Genomic DNA, 20412 nt, shown 5'->3' with positions numbered 1-20412 from the left:
CTGTGTTTAGACTATCACAATCTATTTTATTAAAAAATGATAATCTAGGACAAATCGACCTATTACCTGTTTTTTTTTTTTTTTTTTTTTTTTTTTTTGAGACAGAGTCTCGCTCTGTTGCCCAGGCTGGAGTGCAGTGGCACCTCTCGGCTCACCGCAAGCTCCGCCTCCCGGGTTCACACCATTCTCCTGCCTCAGCCTCCCAAGCAGCTGGGACTACAGGCGCCTGCCACCATGCCTGGCTAATTTTATGTGTTTTTAGTAGAGACGGGGTTTCACTGTGTTAGCCAGGATGGTCTCGATCTCCTGACCTCGTGATCCGCCCATCTCAGCCCCCAAAGTGCTGGGATTACAGGCATGAGCCACCGCGCCCGGCCCCTATTACCTGTTTTTTAACTAAATTTTACTGGAATGCAGCCACACCCCTTCAGTCTGCATATTGTTTACGGCTACTTTTGTGCTGTAACTGTAGTGATGAGTTGTTGCAACAGGGATCTTATGGCTCACAAAGTCTCAAATAATACTACTTGGCCCTTTACAGAAAAGTTTACTGACCTATGCTCTAGGATTAAAACACAATATTTTTCTTTTGTAATTTATATTTTATCAGATACTCAAATTTACAAAATTGGTAAAATGGAGAAACACAGGAAATTCTAGTAAGCATTTATATTTTTCAATTCCAAACACCACTATATCAACTATAATTTCTTTTCTTTTTTGTCTGTATGCATTTAATTTTTGTTGTAGCAAGAAAACTTGCACTTTTTTTTTAAGATGGAGTCTTGCTCAGCCACCCAGGCTGGAGTGCAGTGGCACCATCTTGGCTCACTGCAACCTCCACCCCCCCAGGTTCAAGCGATTCTCCTGCCTCAGCCTCCCAAGTAGCTGGGACTACAGGCATGCACCACCACCATGCCCAGCTAATTTTTGTATCTTTTTTAGTAGAGATGGGGTTTCACCATGTTGGCCAGGATGGTCTCAAATTCCTGGCCTCAGGTGACCCACCCGCTTCAGCCTCCCAAAGTGCTTGGATTACAGGCGTGAGCCACCGCGCTCGACCCATTTTTAACATTTAAAACTAAGCATCATCTTTCCTTTCCAGGGAAACCACAAGAAAATTTTAAAATAAACAGAAAAATAATTAAAATAGATAGATTCTCCTATTGAGTGGCAGGGCTCACGTCATCATTAGGAGAGAATTTATTTAAAAGTGTCATCTTAAAATGCAGGGATGTCCATTGACATGCCAAAGGAGAAGCCACGTTGTCAAAATGCCCACTTGACCCACCCAAACATCTCAAACCTACCCTTTGCTGACCTTCTATAACCCCATTTGTAAAGTTTTTTGTTTTTGTTTTAAACAAGAGAAAGTAGACACATACATGCTGGCAAATGCTAACTGTCCATAGTCATATGACTACGACTACAGCCCAATATAAAGTCAGAGTAAGGATTTTCATCAAAATACTAATTTATTCTGCAGAATGGCCTTTCTGTACCAGTTAACCAGAAACCCATGAAATAAGTAAGCACAAGTCTTTATTCACACAGAAAAGTAGAGATTAAAAAAAGAAAATTTTCTGAAACATTCCATTAGACATTATCCTCTGAATTAATCTGGCTTGTCTCCACGTGGCAATGAAAAAAATCACTAAAAATATACTGTAAAAAGAAAAAAGAATTCTCTAATCTTCTGTGAGAAATGATGTGTAATTCTCAACTTTCATAAAGGGAAATAGTGTAAGAAAAATATTTATAATTATAAAACATGGCAGAGATTGAGAAATGGGTGTATTATAACCAAATTTTAATAAAAATAATTATAATGAAAATACAAAAGAAAGCTCTCCACTGAAACTAGTGTCCTGAAACACTTGATATTATTTAACCAGCTACAGAGTAACTGTTGACATGCTAAGTTTCATACATACTTGACTTCTCATCTGGCCTAATTTCTTTTTTGAATTTCGTGTCTCATCTTCTAAATTAACACGATGTTGTGATGAAATCTCTAGCATAGCCTCTGACAGCAATTGTTTGTTCAGGGCATCACCCACTTCTCTTTGAAGCTGTCTCACGACTACCTGGTAAGATGTTATTTTTGTTACTCATTTTACATATCACCTTATTATTAAATTTTGTTAATAATATTTAACTCTAATATATACACTTTGAAAAATATCACCACACACTGATTCTTCTTCTCCTCCTCATGTGTACACATTCCTGTTTATTACTGAATCCAGTTAAGGATAAAGAAGGTGTTATCTTTGTGCCAAACTGGTGCTGTGTTACTCATACAACAGATTCAGTGCACTGATGAATGTGCAATGTTTAAAAACCTTCTGAGGTCTCAAAAAGAAACAGGTATGTGGGTGGGACTGGTGGCAGTGAATTTTACACTGCAATGTTTTCCCTCTTTTTTATAAGAAGCAGCTCAAATCAACCTCAGAGTTCCTCACATATTCAGTCACCAGCTCAAATCCTTCCAATAGATTTCCATCTCAGAAGAAAACTAACATTCCAATGGCCTTAGAGGCTCTAGTTAACCTGGCTTCCACTTCCCTCCCTGACCCCGGCTGCTGTCTCTCGTCCCTACTCCCACCGTTCCTACCACCCCTCATTAGTCTAAAAATGAGGATCCAATGTGAAACTAATAAATCACAGACAGCTAAGCTGATCTTTGTACTGGACAACCTTATAGCCAAATGAGAGTCATTGAGCCTTGAAATAAAAATTATGACCATATTTTTGACTGAAAAATCGAAAGTAAGTTATAAATGCCAGTGGGAAGATTAAATCAAACATGGTTTGGCTAACATTTACCACATTTTCCCCATATTATAATGTAAGAAAGATGTCTTTAAAGAATGGAATGGTTGTATCAATATATAATTTGAGACTGAATTATTTTCAGATTTAAGTCAAATTGACATGAATAAAAATAAAATTATACCAACTAAGATACATTAAAAGCTATTGAGGAAGAATAATTATAAAATAGGAAATACACTGTAGTTCATCTGGGAAATCTGGAATTAACTGTCAAAGTAATCTAATTAATTGAATCAATTTCAAAATAACACTTTAGGTATGAATATTGATACTTACTTCTCCTTCTTCTTTCTCTTTTTCATATTGGCATTGTCTTTCTTTTAAAAGAGTGCATTCCTTCATCAACCCCTTATTGTTCTCTTCTAGCTTTCTACACTCAGCTTGAAGTTCTTCTACAGTATCTTCACATTTGGCTTGGATATTAATTACTGTTTTTTCCCAATTGTCAGCTTTCTTATGAGCATCATTACATTGCTGTTGAATTAACAGATTTTGGCTTTGTAGTTGAAATAGTCCATCCTCTACAGATTGCTGCTTTCTCACGTATTTTTCCCAAATTCGTTGGTCATTTTGGTACATGTGTTCAATGTCCTTCAATCGACACTGTGTTCGGCTTAGGACTCCTTGCACGTGTTCTATACCCAACGTCTTTTCTTTGAGAGCCTCTCTTTCATAACGGAGCTCAGTTTCCAGGCCACTGGATGTACTCTCAGCTTTAGAAAGTTGCTGAGAAAGAATCTGAATGTGAGAATACCTATTTTCTAGTAAATGACACCATTCATTCACTGTGCTCTGGAAAGCAAGCTGTAGGTCTCTTTTTGATGACTGACATTGATCATGATCACATAGGGCAGCAGCCAGTCCACAACGGTATGATTCCATTTCTGTTTCCAGTCTTGACTTGCTTTGTTTTTCCTTCTCTAGCTCAAAATTGAGCATTGTATTCTCATCCATCAGAACATTAAGCTCTTTACTATACCGGGTTATTGTTTTTGTTAATGTTTCCTCATCCAGCTTTAGAGTCTTTTCAAGGTCTTCATTGTTTTCCTTTATAATTTCAATATTTTTGAAATATTTATTTTCAGTTTCCTGGTTCTGATGTTTTATTGTGTCAATTTCCAGCCCAAGTCTGGCAATTTCATCCCAATCAAGTGATTTTCCTGCCACAGGTCTCTTTCTTTTTCATGAGTATGAGAATTCTAAATAAAACAAAGAAAACTTTCAACTAGCACCCAATAAAATGACATATTATGATTTCTTCTGAAACTAAATAAGTAATAACCTGTACGTTTATACAATGAAAGAGTTGCCATCTGGATATCCAACTGGAAAGAAAAAGTTGAATCAAAACCTCAACCCTTTTAGAGCGTAAATTCTCAAAAGTTCAAAAACGTATTTGAAGACAATGAATCTATGAAAGCAAAAAAAAAAGAAACCACTAGAAATTCTTTAAGAATCTGATTTTTTTTAAAAAAGGCTTTTACTGAATTTCAACAAACCCAAAAACATAAATGATTAATAACTATGATTACATTTAGAAACTGGGTTTACACACTAACGTCTAACCTTTATTTTCCCTATGGTAACAGCCTTAGCTCTACAGATATCTGGACAGATGAAATTTTCCAAATTCCTTAAGTTTCTTCTTCCTGTGAATATTTTGTAGATAATTCTACTTTTCTTACATTTTTAGAGTCAGTTTTAACAATGACATGTATTGATAAATGACAGATCTAGGCATTGTACTAAGCACTTTTGTATGCATACATCAATAAATTCATTTAGTTATCACAATTCTGCAGGGAAAGGTTAAAAATAGAAGCAAGCTGCTGGATTTTTCCTAGGTCCTCTGACTCTGCTTCTAGTGCTCCTCCACCAGATCACAGTTACTTCCATGGGGTAGATATGCAAATACAATAGAAACCTTTTCTTTCAAAACACCAAAGAAGATGAAATTTATAAAGCTCTTCTTAGGAAATCCTGAGATTATGTACTATTATGATAACTTTTATTTCCTTTTCACAATGTTTGAAACCATAATTAATGCAAAATAGGGAAAACTACACTGAACTATGTCACTAGGAACAAATTACTTACCAACAAAATATCACTAAGTATATATATTATGGGATATCATTGTTTTCCAAAGGTCTTTGAGCTGAAATAAAATATAACTTTGAAGCCAAGACTTATAATAAATAATTGTAGCTATAAGTATCATTTATTTTTAAGATGAAATAAAATTTGTGGTTTGTTTTAGAACTAAATCACATATATAAAGTCAAAGGGATATTCTAAGTAATATTAATAAAATAAAATTAGAAATGTAAAATTTTACCAAACATTAATTTACCTGATTTGAGTTACTTCTAACAGTCTTCAATTCCACTTCCAATGATTTGAGAGCCAGTTTAAGTTGTTTCACTTCAGTTTGTGTCACATATTGCTCTTCCGTTATTTTTAACTCTTCTGTATCTTTTTCAAACAACTCTTCAGCCTTTATTCTTTCTTCTTCTTCTTCTTGTAAGATAAATCTGTAGTTAAATATACTTATCTTAAAATCCTTTAAAAACAAAACACTCACATGCTGGTTTATTATCCTAATAAAGTGCCCATGTTCTTGAATATTTTTTTTCTAGTTTTCATGTTAATTTCTCACTTCGATGTCTTCCAAAGAAGACCTATAAATTGAAAGGTAGTAAGGAATGAACATCTTGCTAATTGATTAGCTTCTGTTACTAGTAATTCTAGTAAATATTATGGAAAAGGATGTTGAAAATTATTAGGTAAAGTTACAAGTTAAAAATTACCTTTTCTTCACAAGGTAATAATTACTCCTCAGTCAGGGTGAATCATTTAGAGTTAGCTAATTTAAAAAAAGTTATTTTTTATAAACAAGTTGATACCTTCACTAGAAATAAATTTTCATCTTCATGAAATACTGCAGGTATCCCTAAACATGATTTACATTGTAAGATAGCACCTTCAGATGCCTTCTCGCAACATGTATCTCCAGATGACAATAATCCAAGACTAAGCTAAGGAATCTAAGATGTTACCCCATACGTTTTACGTTTCTTTTTCTGGTAACACTTTTGACTTATTCTGTCGATTAGTATGTATTTTACAAACAATTTTAAAATCCATTCTCAAACAAGACAAGATCTAATATTTAAACAACAAAGAATAATATCTGCCTTCCGCATAGAAGTTTGAATTAATTTAAACTCTGTAGCAGAGACAGATGTTCACTAAGCTAATCAGTAATCACTTTCCATTTTACTTTACATTCGCTGCATATTAAAACCGGGCCAGGCATGTTTGCTCACACTGTAATCCCAGAACTTTGGGAGGCCAGAGCCAGCAGGTAAGTGGCAGTCAGGAGTTTCAGACCAGTCTGGCCAAAATGGCAAAACCTCATCTCTACTTTTAAAAAAAAACAACAGAAATTAGAAAGGCATGGTGACGTATGCCTGTAATCCCAGCTACTTGGGAGGCTGCGGCACAAGAATCGCTTGAACCTGGAAGCAGAGGCTGCAGTGAGCCGAGATTTCACTGCTGCACTCCAACCTGGGTGACAGCGCAAGACTCTGTCTCAAAAGGACAAAAAAAAAAAAAAACAACTGGTTAATTTTAAAAATAATTACTCTGGGTGGAGAAAAGTATACATTTCATACTCAAATTATAAATTGTAAACTTTCTTAAGAACAACTTAGTAATATTAATCAAAGATCTCTTGTAAAAAGCTCCTCTACTCTGACCAGATAGCTCTATTTTGAAAAATTTGTCCAAAGAAATAGAGATGTACAAAACTATGGATACGTAAGATGTTTCTTACAGCATTAATACAAAAAATTAAAACCCCCAATTTCAATTTATTAAATAATGAAATTTCCATAGGGTGGAATTCTATATAGCCATTAAAATAATGATTTAAAGGAATATGCAATTATTAGAGAAGTATTCACAATTAAGAACTTGTGATTTTTAACCCAAAAATTTCATGTTCCACAATTTTAGGAGGTTTTTTTCTCTATTAAAAAGTAAGTCGGCTATTACAAAAATTATCCTACATATCCTTAGTATAAATGGTTCAAATATTTCTTTAAAACTAGAATGTGATACCTCAAATTACAGAGCTTTTTCTTCCTTTCAAGATTCTGATGCTCTAACTGTGATTTGGTTTTGTCTGTTTCAGATAGTACCTTTTGTAGTACGCTAATATTATTTTTCATTTTTTGAAATTTTACTTTAAGTCGTTCACAGTAACATTTTTTATCCTCTATTGATCTTTCACATGCAGCTGTTGCATCCTTGATTTTCAACAGGCTAACAAAATCTGTAACCGGGAGAAAACAAAATAGAGATAAAATACATGAGTAGGTTTTTAAATATAAAGGACTACGCATTTCAACATGGCACTCATTCATACACCGAATGAACATGTACATATTAAGTGCTTGCAATGTGGAAAATATTTCAGAAAGCTCTTCAGATAAAACAGACAACACATCTGATCTTGTTTAGCTTCAAGTGTAGTAAAGAACACAGACAAAAATGTGACAATTACAAGTTCAGATAGAAGCTATAAGAATACACAGTTGTTTTAGTCACGTAAGAGAATATGACCTTTACTTGGCTCAGGGAAGATTTCCCTGAGGAAGAGAAGGATACACTGAGAAATAAAAAATGAGAAGGAAGCAGTTGAGCCAAGGAGGAAGCAAAGCACTCTGGCTAGTCTGCTGCAGGTGCTGGAGCTCTGCGGCAATCTGCTTCCAGCCAAGAGGGAGCAACGGGTGCTGATTTTCCTCCTTACCCAAAACAACCAAAAACAACAGACAAAATATATTAAAGAATGATTTTCAACACAGTGGTCTTCAGATAATAAAGACGGTCATCACTAAAACACAGGAAACAAATGTAGGCCTTTTTGTTGACAGAGCTGCTTTTGTTGACAGAGCTTCCAGGCCATGACAAAGCGAGAAAATCTGACATAGACTCCCTGAGCTGGGGCGGTGACGCTAAGAATCCGATAAAACAAAAGCAGAGCGAAATCACAGGACAGAACACTGGAGAGGAGAAAGCAGCAGAGGAAACAAACCCTGGAGATCTGCAGAGGTCCCCTCTAAAGTATTTGGTGGAATAATGAAAAAAATGGATGTGTGCTAGGAAACTTCCTAAGACGAAGGGGTGGTGAGCGGTGGGGGGACACAATAGAAAAAGATGAGGAGAAACCAAGCCTGCTGTTCACAAAGTGCCCAGAAGAGGGTCCAATCCCAAGAGCCAGGCCCAAAACACTCATACTTCACAGGACAATAAATAATCTGAAAACTCTTGCCTCAGGAGTGGCAAATTACTCAAAATCTAAAAGCAAGAACAAAAAGAATTCTGTTTATAAGTAAATCACTGTACCCCAAACAAAGCTCGAGACAATAACTGGAGGCATGAAAGGTATTTCTTTAAAAATCAAACCACACTTGCAGAAATGTAAATTACAATGTCAGAGGTAAAACTACAGTGGAGGAAAATAAACACAGATCACAATGGTAAATTTGTCATGATGAGCTACGAGAAACCTTCAAGCTACTAATATATAAATCCCCAAATAGAAAGGAACAAAGTCAGAAAAGAAAATTGAAAAATAATTGGCCAAAAACATTCTAAACTTGGCAAAATCCATATTCCCATAGATCCAGGAAGGAACTGCCTGGGACAAAAAAATAAAAGTGTACCATTGTCATTTTCTTATACCATCTATGATGTGGTATAACATTACTTGAAGGTAGACTGTGATAGGTTAAAATTATATACTATAAATCCTAAATAAACCACTGAGATAGCAAACAGAGAGTTATATATAATAAACCAAAAAAGAAATATGAAATTAAATCATAGAAAATAGCTGATTAATCTAAAGGAAAGCAGAAAAAGAAGGGGAACAAATAACAGCGAGACTAACAGCAATCAAACAGCACAATGACAGACCAACTTAACTATATTGAATATCACATTATAAATGAAACTGGTCTACAAGCCTCAATTAAAATGCAGACTGCCAGATTCGATAAGAAAGCAATACCCAATTACATGCTGTCTATAAGAAATGTACGTTAAATGTAAAGACACAAATCGGCTGCAAGAATAGAAAAAGATACATGCTAACACTTGACAGAAGACTACTGAGGAGAAATGGTTCAATTAATATCAAAGTAGATTTCATAGCAAAACAATTTCCAGCAATAAATAAGATCATGTCATAATGATAAAAGTTTCAGTTAATCAAGAAGATATAATAGTCCTAAATGTTTATGCCCCTAATAACATAAGAAATTCAAAATACATGAGGCCAAAGTAGATAGAACTATAAAAAGAAATAGACAATTTCTAAGTAATCTGAGGTCTCGATACCCTTTACTCAGGAAGTGATAGAACAAGGAGGCAGAAAATTAGCAAGAATAGAGCAGACTTAAACAACACTATGCCTTTCAAGTACCTATGGAACACTTACCAAAACAGACAATATTTTAGGCCATACAATAAATCTCATTAAAAAGATTAAGTAAAAAGAATGTAAGTCATACAAAGTACATATCCTGACCACAAATCAATGATATTAGAAACCAATAACAAAAATAATGCTAAGAAATACTCAAATACATGAAAACTAAGAAATACACATCTAAATAACACTGGTTCAAAGAGATGATGAAAAAAGAAAATATTTTGAACTGAATCAAAATGAAAAAATAACATATCAGGGTTTGTAGAATGCAGCAACAACTTCACTTAAATACAAATTTTTAGCACTAAATGTCAATAGTAGAAGAGTCTCAAATCAATAACCCTGACTTCTATCTTAAGAAAATGAAAATAAATAAATGAATAAATAAATAATAAAATAAAATCAGAGAATTAAACCCAAAGCAAGCAGAGGGATAAAAAACAAAACCACCTGCTGTGGTCTGAATGTTTGTGTTCTCAAAAGTTTATATGCTGAAACCTAATCACAAGGGCGGATTTTAGAGGTAGTCATATCATGAGAGCCAAGCCCTCATGAATGGGATTAGTGTTCTTACACAACACACCCCAGAGAGCTCCTCCGCCCCTTCTGCCATGTGAGGACACAGAGAAAAAGAACACATGCATGATCCAGGAAGGTTCCTTACCACACAGCAAATATGACAGCACCTTGACCTTGGACTCTACAGACTCCAGAACTGTAAGAAATCATTTTCTACTGTTTATAAGCTACCCAGTCTATGGTATTTTGTTATACTACTGGTTTCAGAAAAAAAAAAAAAAAAAAAAGGAAGATCAGCAACACCAAACACTTTGGGAGATTGATAAATGTGAGAAATCTCTATTTACCCTGGCTGATCAGGAAGAAGAGAAGACACAAATTACTAATTTCAGAAATGAGTAATGTCACATGATTATAGACCGTACAGATACAAAAAAAAACCAAGGTGACATTATAATTTTTATGTGTAAACATGAGAAAATAGATAAAATTAACAAATTCCTTAAAAGGGAAAATTACTAAATCTCAACCAAGAAGGAATAAATAACCTGAATTGCCCTAAATCTAAAAAACAAACTTCAGTCATAGCTGAGGACTGTCCTAGCAAAAGAAATTCAAACTCAACTAGCTATGGCAGTGAACTCCACTAAACATTTTCAGAAGAAATAAACAATTCAACACTGACTCTCCAAAAAGAAACAAAAAAGAGTACATCCCAACTCACTCTTTAATGTTAGCATTACCCTGAACCAAAACCAGACAATGGTATTACCAATAAAAAAAACTCCCTCATGAGCATGAATGTAAAAATTGAACCAATTTGTGAAACAACCAAGACATCCTCCAATACGTGAATGAATAAACTGTGGTTAAACAGCCAAACAATGGAATATTACTCCATGCTAAAAAGATATGACAAATCAAACCATGAAAATACATGAAGGAACCATACATGCATATTACCAAGTCAAACAAGCCAACCTAAAAAGGCTACTTTCTTTTTTCTTTTTAAGACAGAGCCTTACTCTGTCTCCCAGACTGGAGTGCGATGACGCAAGCTTGGCTAACTGCAACCTCTGCCTCCCAGCTTCAAGCAATTCTCCTGCTTCAGCCTCCTGAGTAGCTGGGATTACAGGCGCCTGCCACCACACCCGGCTACTTTTTGTATTTTTAGTAGAGACAGGGTTTCGCCATGTTGGCCAGGCTGGTCTTGAACTCCTGACCTTAGGTGATCCACCCATCTCGGCCTCCCAAAAGTGCTGGGATTACAGGCGTGAGCCACCGTGCCCGGCCTAAAAAGGCTACTTTCTGTATGATTCCAACTATATGACTTTCTGGACAATGTAAAACTATGGATATGGTAAAAAGATCAGTGGCTGCCAGAGGATGAGGGACACCAGGAAAGGATACACAGACAGAGTACTGAGGACTTTTAGGGAGGTGAAAATAATGTATATGACACGCATACATGTCAGTGTACCTTAAGACCAAACCCATACGATGTATATAGCACCAGTGTACAATGCACACTACGGGCTGCAGGTGATTCTGATGTGCCAATGTAGGCTCATCCATTATAGCAACTGTACCACTATGGGGAGGGTTACTGATAAGGAGGGAGGCTACATATGTGTGCAGGTAGAAGGTATTTGAAAAATCTCTGTACCTTCCTCTCAATTTTGCTGTGAACATAAAACTGGCCAAATAAATAAAGTCTTTATAATAAACCAATAAAGACTTTATCATAACTTATTTAGCAAATTGAATCCAACAGTATAATAAAAGGACAATACATCATAAACACATGGGTTTTTTTCCCAGGACTGCAGGGTTGGCTTAACATTCAAACATCAGTTATTTGCCAGATTAACAACGGAAAACAGTAGATCCACAGAATCATCTCGACAGATAGAGGCATTTGATACAATTCAACACTCATTTCTGATTTTGTAAAAATGAAAAAGTCTCAGCAAAATAAGAACCCAGGGACCTTCTTCAGCATGATAAAGAACATCTATGATGAACCTACAGCTAACATGTATCATGGTGAAAAACTGAATATGTTCTCCAGAAGATGAAGAACAACACAGGAATGTCTGCTTTCACTGCTTTTATGCAGCATTGTTCTGAAGATTCTAGCTAGCGCAGTCAGGCAAGAAAAAGAAATAAAAGTCATCCCAGTTGAAAAAATAAATAAAACTGTCTTTGTACACAACCATGACCACACAATAGGTTTGGGTAAACTCTAACCTGTGGGCCAGCTTCTTGTCTTCGTCAATGAGCACAGCTGTGTTCATTAATTGTACAGGTTGTCTATGGCTGCTCTCATATTACAATGGCAGAGTCTATCAGCTACAACAGAAACCCCTTTTGCCACAAGTCTTTAATAAGAGGGTACTTTGAGAAAGAAAAGGTTTGAAAATCTTTGGTCTATGTAGAAAATCTGATCAAATCTACCAAGAATTAATAAGTGAGTAGTATTAGTAACAGGACTAATAAGTGAGTTCAGTAAGATTGAAGTATGCAAAACCAACATACAAAAATCAACTGTATTTCCATACACTCATGATAAACAATCAGATTAAATTTTTAAGCATATGATTTACAACTACATCAAAAACTGAAACAGAGATAAATCTGATAAACTATAGAAAGATGTATACACTAAAAACTACAAAATATTACTGAAAAATTAAATATGACTTACATAAATGCAGACATCCATTTTTTTAAAGAGTAGGAAGATTCATTATTGTTAAGATGTCCATTCTCCATAAATTAATCTATAAATGCAACACAATTCTAACCTAATGTCCAACAAGCCAGCACTTGTTGGACATTTTTAAATGACGAGGTGATTCTAAATTTCTTTTAAATTGACAAGCTGATTCTAAAGTTCATGCGGAAATGCAAAATCTAGCATAGGCAAAACACAACGAAGAACAGAAAAATCAGCTTCAACAATTATCATACATCAACAGTAACCAAAACACTTGGCCACTGGTACAGGATGAATACCCCTTATTAAAAATGCTTGGGACCAGAAGTGTTTCAGGTTTTGGATTCTGGAATATTTGCATCTACATAATGAGATATCTTGGTGATAGGACCCAAGTCTAAACACAAAATACTATTTGACAAAGACAGATGATAATTTTAAAAAAATACTTTTAATAATTTTGTGCATGAAACAAAGTTTATGTATATGAGGTGAACATGTTTAGTCATTAGGATCATGCATATTAACCACACCCATAAGAATGGCTACAAATAAATACTGCAATACTGAGTGTGACAACACAGTAACTGCAACTGTCCTGTTGTGCTGATCAGATAGAAATGGTACACTTTTTTTGAAAACAATTTGGCAGCTTTTTCTAAAAAGGGGACATAAAGCGGCATAGGACACTTTTGTGGGTTATGGATAACTATCTTGATTATGGTGACAGTTTCACACGTGTATGTATCTGTCAAAACTTATCAAACTATACATTTTACATATGTGCACTTTAACATGTATCAGTTATACCTCACTGAAGCTACTGATTGTAGGAGCAAACACCTGGGGCACTGGCTGTGAGACAGAGAGAAACAAGGGTATGAAATGAAGCAGTATAAAGCTAGAGCATTGTCATCTTTACCTTATAGCAATGACAAGTGGCAGTTGGGTGTTAAGCAAGCAGGTAACATGATCAGATGTGAATTTTAAAAATGTATATAATTATGATTGCAGAATAGACCATGGTTTTGGAAGGTGGGGCAGTAGGGAAAAGAGTTATAAGGTTATCACAGTATTCCAGGTACGAGATAATGACAACCTGACCCTGGGTAAAGGCATAGAAGAGAAGCAGAGTCAACAAATAGATTGGGAGTGTCATTCACACTGAGAAAGGTACAGTGGAATGATCACAGCTCTTTGGCTAAGAGTATACAAGATAGAGTAGTTCTCATTCTATGTTCACAAGAAGCATATTTCCGAGATGAACATCCCTATAACACATCAGTGTTCTATGGTACAGTGCTAAGCAATATGTGCATACATTACTATAGGATAGGGAAAGAGCCTTATATTCATGCATTGGTCCTACCTTTACAGTCCATTCCACGTTGTTCAATGAGTAACATAAAATTCTTATCATCAGAGTAAGGCAACTCATCATCCTCTGAGGTTTTTTCAGATGACTCACTTATGTCATTAAGGTCATCCCTGAAATATATTTGGCTTTTAACCTATAAAATAAATAAAACTGTTTCAAAATGCCCTCAAAATATTTATAGCATATACTAAATACACATCAGTGGGAATTATCCATCTTTTTACATGAGCAAAAACACAGGTACTTCTTAAAATAACTGACTTTGGTTAAAAGGGCGCTTTTATGAATGGTTACCGCTGCTTTATCAAAGTCAATGTCTTTACAGCAAAAGATTTTCTGTTTTTTACCATGATCTTTTTTAAGGTATTTTCAACGACATTCTTGACAATTTACTTTTATAATACCTTGCTCTTTTCATTAAAGGTTTTCCTTGCAAGCCTAAATAAAAAAAAAAACAAAAAATTCCGATCAGGCAAATAGTAAATATGTAAAATACAAAGAATATCTAAAACTTTTTTATGTAAAACCTCTGTGTTTGTAGTTTCTCTCTCTTATTTACAATGTTTACAGGTAATGTTTTTACAGGTGATGCAAAATACAATTTTTTTTACAAGGGGAAAAACTATAAATGGAAACGGTAGCACTATAGGACAAATGAAATATACTAGTATCAAAAAATTAAGTTTAAATCAAGCTTTCTGATAATCAAAGACAGAAAAAAACATGTTATTTGCAGTATTTGATAGAAAAATATGTATCTTGGGGTTTTCTCTCATCGCCCTTTTCAATACAAACACAGTTTTACTGGTACTAAAACCTATTTGATAAATATTACTTAGGTAACAGAATCCCTTTTTTAATGATAACATTAGCTAGCCTTTTGGGGACATACTGTGCAAGTACTATGCACTATTCTAAACACTGTACATGTATTTAAGTCATTTAAATCCTCCCAGCAATTCTGTAAAGTAGGTAACATACTAGATATTTTATAAAGAAAGAAACTAGGCACAGAAAGGCCACATAACTTGCCCAAACACATAAAACTGTTCAATAGCAGACTAAGCATTCAAACCCAAGAACTCTGGCTCCAAAACATGTGTTTCACAATATGCTATGAAAGTAATATTTATTTTCAAGTAATATGATAGCAGATGAATTCATATTATCTTTCCATTTCTGAATATAAGTAATAATTTCTGAATCTTGCAATATTTTAAAAATAAGATTTTAACCTTGACATTTTTTTTAAGTTCAGTGGTACAACTGCGGGTTTGTTATGTATGTAAACTTGTGTCACAGCGGTTTGTTGCAGATTATTTCATCACACACGTATTAAGCCTAGTACTCATTAGTTATTCTTCCTGATCCTTTCCCTCCACTCATCCTCCACTCTCCACCTTCCAAAAGGTGCCAGTGTGTTTTGCTCCTATCAATGTGTCTATGTGTTCTCACCATTTGGCTCTCATTTTTGAGAGAGAACATGTGGTATTTGGTTTTCTTTTACTGTGTTAAATTGCTAAGGATAATGGCCACCAGATCCATCCATGTTCCAGCAAATGACATGATCTCATTTTTTATGGCTACCTAATATTTCCTGGTATGTATGTACCACATTTTCTATATCCAGTCTATGAGTGATAGGCATTTACTTTGATTCCAGGTCTTTGCTATTGTGAATAGTACTGCAATGAACACATGCATGAGTCTTTATAACAATTTATATTCCTTTGGGTATATACCCAGTAATAAGATTGCTAGGTTGAATGGTACTTCTGTCTTTGAGGAAATGCCACACTGTTTTCCACAATGGCTGAACTAATAATATACACTCCCAGCAACAGCGTATACACATTCCTTTTTCTGTACAACCTCACCAGCATCTGTTATTTTTGTACTTTTCTTTTTTGAGACGGAGTCTCAGTCTGTCACCCAGGCTGGAGTGCAGTGGCGTGATCTTGGCTCACTGCAACCTCCGCCTCCCAGGTGCAGGCAATTCTCCTGCCTTAGCCTCCTGTGTAGCAGGGATTATAGGTGAGTGCCACCACGCCAGGTTAATTTTTGTATTTTTAGTAGAGATGATGTTTCACAATATTGGTCAGGCTGGTCTCAAACTCCTGACCTCGTGATTCATCTGCCTCGGCCTCCCAAAGTGGTGGTTTTACAGGTGTGAGCCACCATGCCCGGCCTGGACTTTTTAATAATAGCCATGCTTACTGGTATTGGATGGCATGTTAATAGCGGTTATGATTTGCATTTCTCTAACGATCAGTGAAGTTGAGCTTTTTTTCCATGTTTGTTGATCCTGTGTATGTCTTCTTTTGAAAAGTATCTGTTCTTGGCCTGGGGCAGCAGCTGACATCTGTAATCCCAGCACTTTGGGAGGCCAAGGTGGGCAGATTACCTGAGGTCAGGAGTTCGAGACCAGCCTGACCAACATGGCAAAAACCCATCTCTGCTAAAAATACAAAAATTAGCAGGGTGTGGTAGGCCATGCCTGTAGTCCCAGTTACTCAGCAGGCTGAGGCATGAAAATCACATGAACCTGGGATGGGGAGGTAGCAGTGAGCCGAGATCACGGCACTGCACTCCAGCCTGGGACACAGAGCCAGACTAAAAGAAAAAGAAAAAAAGAAAAGTATCTATTCATGTCCTTTGCCCACTTTTTATGGGCTTTTCTCTTGTATTTAAGTTTCTTACAGATGTTAGATATCAGACCTTTGCCAGATGCATAGTTTGCAAAAACGTCTTCCCTTGTGGAGGTCGTCTGTTCAGTCTGATGACAGTTTCTTTTGCTGTGCAGAAGCTCCTTAGTTTAATTAGATTCCATTTGTCAATTTTTGCTTTTGTTGCAATTGCTTTGGCATCTTCATGATGAAATCTTTGCTGGTGCCTATGTCCAGAATGGTATTGCCCAGATTGTCTTCCTGGGTTTTTATAGTTTTTGGTTTTACAGTTAAATCTTTAATCCATCTTGAGGTGATTTTTGTTCATGGTGTAAGGAAAGGGTGAAATTTCAATCCTCTGCATATGGCTAGCCAGGTATCCTGGCACCATTTATTAAATACGGTCCTGTCCTTGTTGCTTTTTGTCAGGTTTGTTGAAGATCAGAGAGTTGCAGGTGTGTGGTCATATTTCTGGGTTCTCTATTCTGTTCAACTGGTCCATGTGTCTGTTTTTGAACCAGTGCCATGTTGTTTGGTTTCTGTAACTCTGTAGTATAGTTTGAAGTCAGGTAGTGTGATTCCTCCAGCTTTGTTCTTTTTGCTGAGGACTGCCTTGGCTATTCACACCCTTTTCTGGTTCCCTATGAATTTTAAAATAGTTTCTTGTAGTTCTGTAAAGAACATCAATGGTAGTTTAATAGGAACAGCATTGAGTCTACGAAATGCTTTGGGCAGTATGACTTTTTTGTTTGTTTGTTTTTTTGAGATGGAGTCTTGCTGTTGTCGGCCTGAGCTGAAGTGCAATGGTATGATCTCTGCTCACTGCAACCTCTGCCTCCTGGGTTCCAGCAACTCTCTTGCCTCAGCCTCCCGAGTAACTGAGATTACAGGTGCCTGCCACCACACCCGGCTAATTTTTGTATTTTTAGTAGAGATGGGGTTTCACCATGTTGGCCAGGCTGGTCTCAAACTCTATCTTTGAGCAGTGTTTTGTAGTTCTCCTTGTAGAGATCTTTCCCCTCTCTACTTAGCTATATTCCTAGGTTTTTATGTTGTTGTTTTGGTGGCAATTTTAAGAGTTCGTTTTTGGTTTGGCTCTTCACTATTGCTGGTCTATGGGAATGGTAGTAATTTTTGCACATTGATTTTGTATCCTGAGACTTTCCTCAAGTCGTATCAGCTTAAGAAGATTTTGGGCTCACACTATGTGGTTTTCTAGGTATAGGATCATGTCATCTTCAAACTAAGATAGTTTGACATCCTCTCTTCCTATTTGGATTCCCGTTATTTCTTTCTCTTGATGGATTAACCTGGCCAGAACTTACAATACTACGTTGAAAAGAAGTGGTGAGAGAGGGCATCTTTGTCTACTGCCACTTTTCAAGGGGACCGCTTCCAGCTTTTGCTCATTCAGTATGACGTTTGCTGTGGGTTTGTCATATATGGCTCTTATTATTTTGAGATATGTTAGTTCAATAACTAGTTGAGAGTTTTTAACATAAATGTTGAATTTCATCAAAAGACAATTCTGAATCTATTGAGATGTGATTATCTCAGTAATAAACAGAATAATCCCGGGTTCAAGCGATTCTCCTGCCTCAGCCTCCTGAGTAGCTGAGACTACAGGTGTCTGCCACCACGTCTGGCTAATTTTTTGTATTTTTAGTAGAGACAGGGTTTCATCGTGTTAGTCAGGATGGTCTCGATCTCCTGACCTCATGATCCGCCCACCTCAGCCTCCCAAAGTGCTGGGATTACAGGCGTGAGCCACTGTGCCTGGCCTATTGATTTGCACATGCTGAAACAACCTTGCATCACAGGGATGAAGCTAAATGCCCACATCAAAAAGAAAGATCTCAAGTTAACAACCTAATGTCACAACTAAAACAACTAGAAAGGCAGGAGGAAAATCTAGGTGAGTGAGGGACATTCTGAAAGCCAAGTGAACAAAGTGATATGGTGGAGAAAGTTCTCCATGGGGTCAAATATTGCTGACAGGTTAAATAAAATGAGATCTAAGAAATTGTGTCTAGATGTACTACAGTGAAAAAATGACAAGCTTGAGAATAACAATTTTGGAGGAGCGGTGAGAGTGAAAGTTACGGCAGTGAGTTCAAGAGTGAATGGAAGGGAAGGTTGAGTCCATGAGTACAGACGGCTCAATTACAAGGACATCATACGTAAGTGGCATTATCGTGGATGACCTAATTTTCTTCTTGATCAGCTGTATTTCCCAATCCTTTTATAATGATTACATAGTATGTTTTAACACCTTAAGCATTTTAAAAATTATATACATATGGCATTTTTATAAGCCAGACCATGGTATAAATGAATAAAGCCATAAAATTATAGAACTAGAAGTCCCCTTGAGCATTTCTAGATTATATGAAAGTGATTATCATTTTGCTCATGCTTATAAAGACCACAGAAAGACTAATCATTTCAAGGACAGTATTTCTTACTTGAGAAAACTCACCCAACTCTGAGACATTTTATACTCATCAAATACACAAAGCAATTAGTCATACTAAAACACTCAATTCTGTAACAAGAATAAAAAGTGACAATGCAAAAATAGCTTATTTTGAAACTTAATTTTTGTAAATTATACAATATGAAGTCACTATTGAAAAATACGGTGTGGTGCATACTTTTCAAAGGAAGAGTAATGACATGCATTGAGAGTGCCTCTAAACAGGAAATACACTGTATTGGCAGCACCTTGGTTTTAAGCACACGGGTCAGCAAATTAATAGTGTGTGCCAAATTCAGCCTACTACCAGTTTGTGGGTTTTTTTTGTAACAGTGAAACCTGTTCTTTTATTGAATGACAATGAAACCTATTCATTTATTGAATGAGAGTAATTCATTTATTGAGTGACAGAGTGACACCTATTCATTTATTGTCTATGAAAGATGTTGGACTACAACAACACAGACCCTCTGGTCCATAAAGCCTAAAATTGTTACTATCTGGTTCTTTACATAAAAAGTTGGCCAACTCTTGGCTTGGTAGATCAAAGGTCCTTTGATATACTTTGACAATGTTTAGCAATATTGTAAATATTTATATAAAATATGGATCCCCATGTGCAATCCCTTGGCAATATTCAGATTATTATAAAGGTCCAATATTTGAGCACTTTTGCATTGAGAAAAACAACAATTTTATAACTAACGATTCTGTTGGTAACAAAGTAAAGTGCCAATGTAGCATGTAGCTTCCTTTTCTAACTCAGTAAACACTGTAAGTATTAAGATCATACAGTATTGTATTCTGACAAAATTTGCTTAAGAGAATTGGTACTTGCAGAGTGGGGTACTACTATAAAGATAACCTGAAAACGTGGAAGAGACTGGAAGTAGGTAACGCACAGAGGTTAACAGTTTTGAAGGCTCAGAAGATGACAGGAAGATGGAAAAGTTGGGAATTTCCTAGCGACTTGCTGAATGGTTTTGACCAAAATGCTGACAGTGATACGGACAATGAGGTCCAGGCTGACATGGTCTCAGATGAAGATGAGGAAGTTATTGAGAACTAAAGTAAAGGTCACTCATGCTATACTCTAGCAAAGAGACTAGTGGCATTTTGCCCCTGCCCTAGAGATCTGTAAAACTTTAAACTTGAGAGAGATGATTTAAGTATCTGGCAAAAGAGATTTCTAAGCAGAAAAGCATTCAAGATGTAACCTAGCTTATTCTGAAAAGCATTCATGTGGTCACAAAGATGGTTTGGAATTGGAACTTATGTTTAAAGGGGAAGCAACCATAAATGTTTGGAAACTTT

The 20412-nt window shown here is 36.0% G+C and overlaps 1 protein-coding gene across 1 annotated transcript in view; it reads right to left on the bottom strand.

Moving 5' to 3' along the window:
* Nucleotides 1-1021: 1021 nt before the first annotated feature.
* Nucleotides 1022-20412, bottom strand: part of ANKRD62 (ankyrin repeat domain 62) — a 35581-nt gene continuing 16190 nt past the window's right edge. The window contains 7 exon segments of the mRNA XM_030810783.1: nucleotides 1022-2087; nucleotides 3115-3983; nucleotides 3986-4037; nucleotides 5192-5372; nucleotides 6964-7177; nucleotides 13948-14089; nucleotides 14361-14394. Coding sequence (XP_030666643.1) covers nucleotides 1896-2087; nucleotides 3115-3983; nucleotides 3986-4037; nucleotides 5192-5372; nucleotides 6964-7177; nucleotides 13948-14089; nucleotides 14361-14394 — 1684 coding nt within the window. The 3' untranslated portion in view covers nucleotides 1022-1895.

This window comes from Nomascus leucogenys, chromosome 4 (genome assembly GCF_006542625.1).
Source record: "Nomascus leucogenys isolate Asia chromosome 4, Asia_NLE_v1, whole genome shotgun sequence".
NCBI classification, from domain to species: domain Eukaryota; kingdom Metazoa; phylum Chordata; class Mammalia; order Primates; family Hylobatidae; genus Nomascus; species Nomascus leucogenys.
This window is presented reverse-complemented; position numbering and strand designations above follow the sequence as displayed.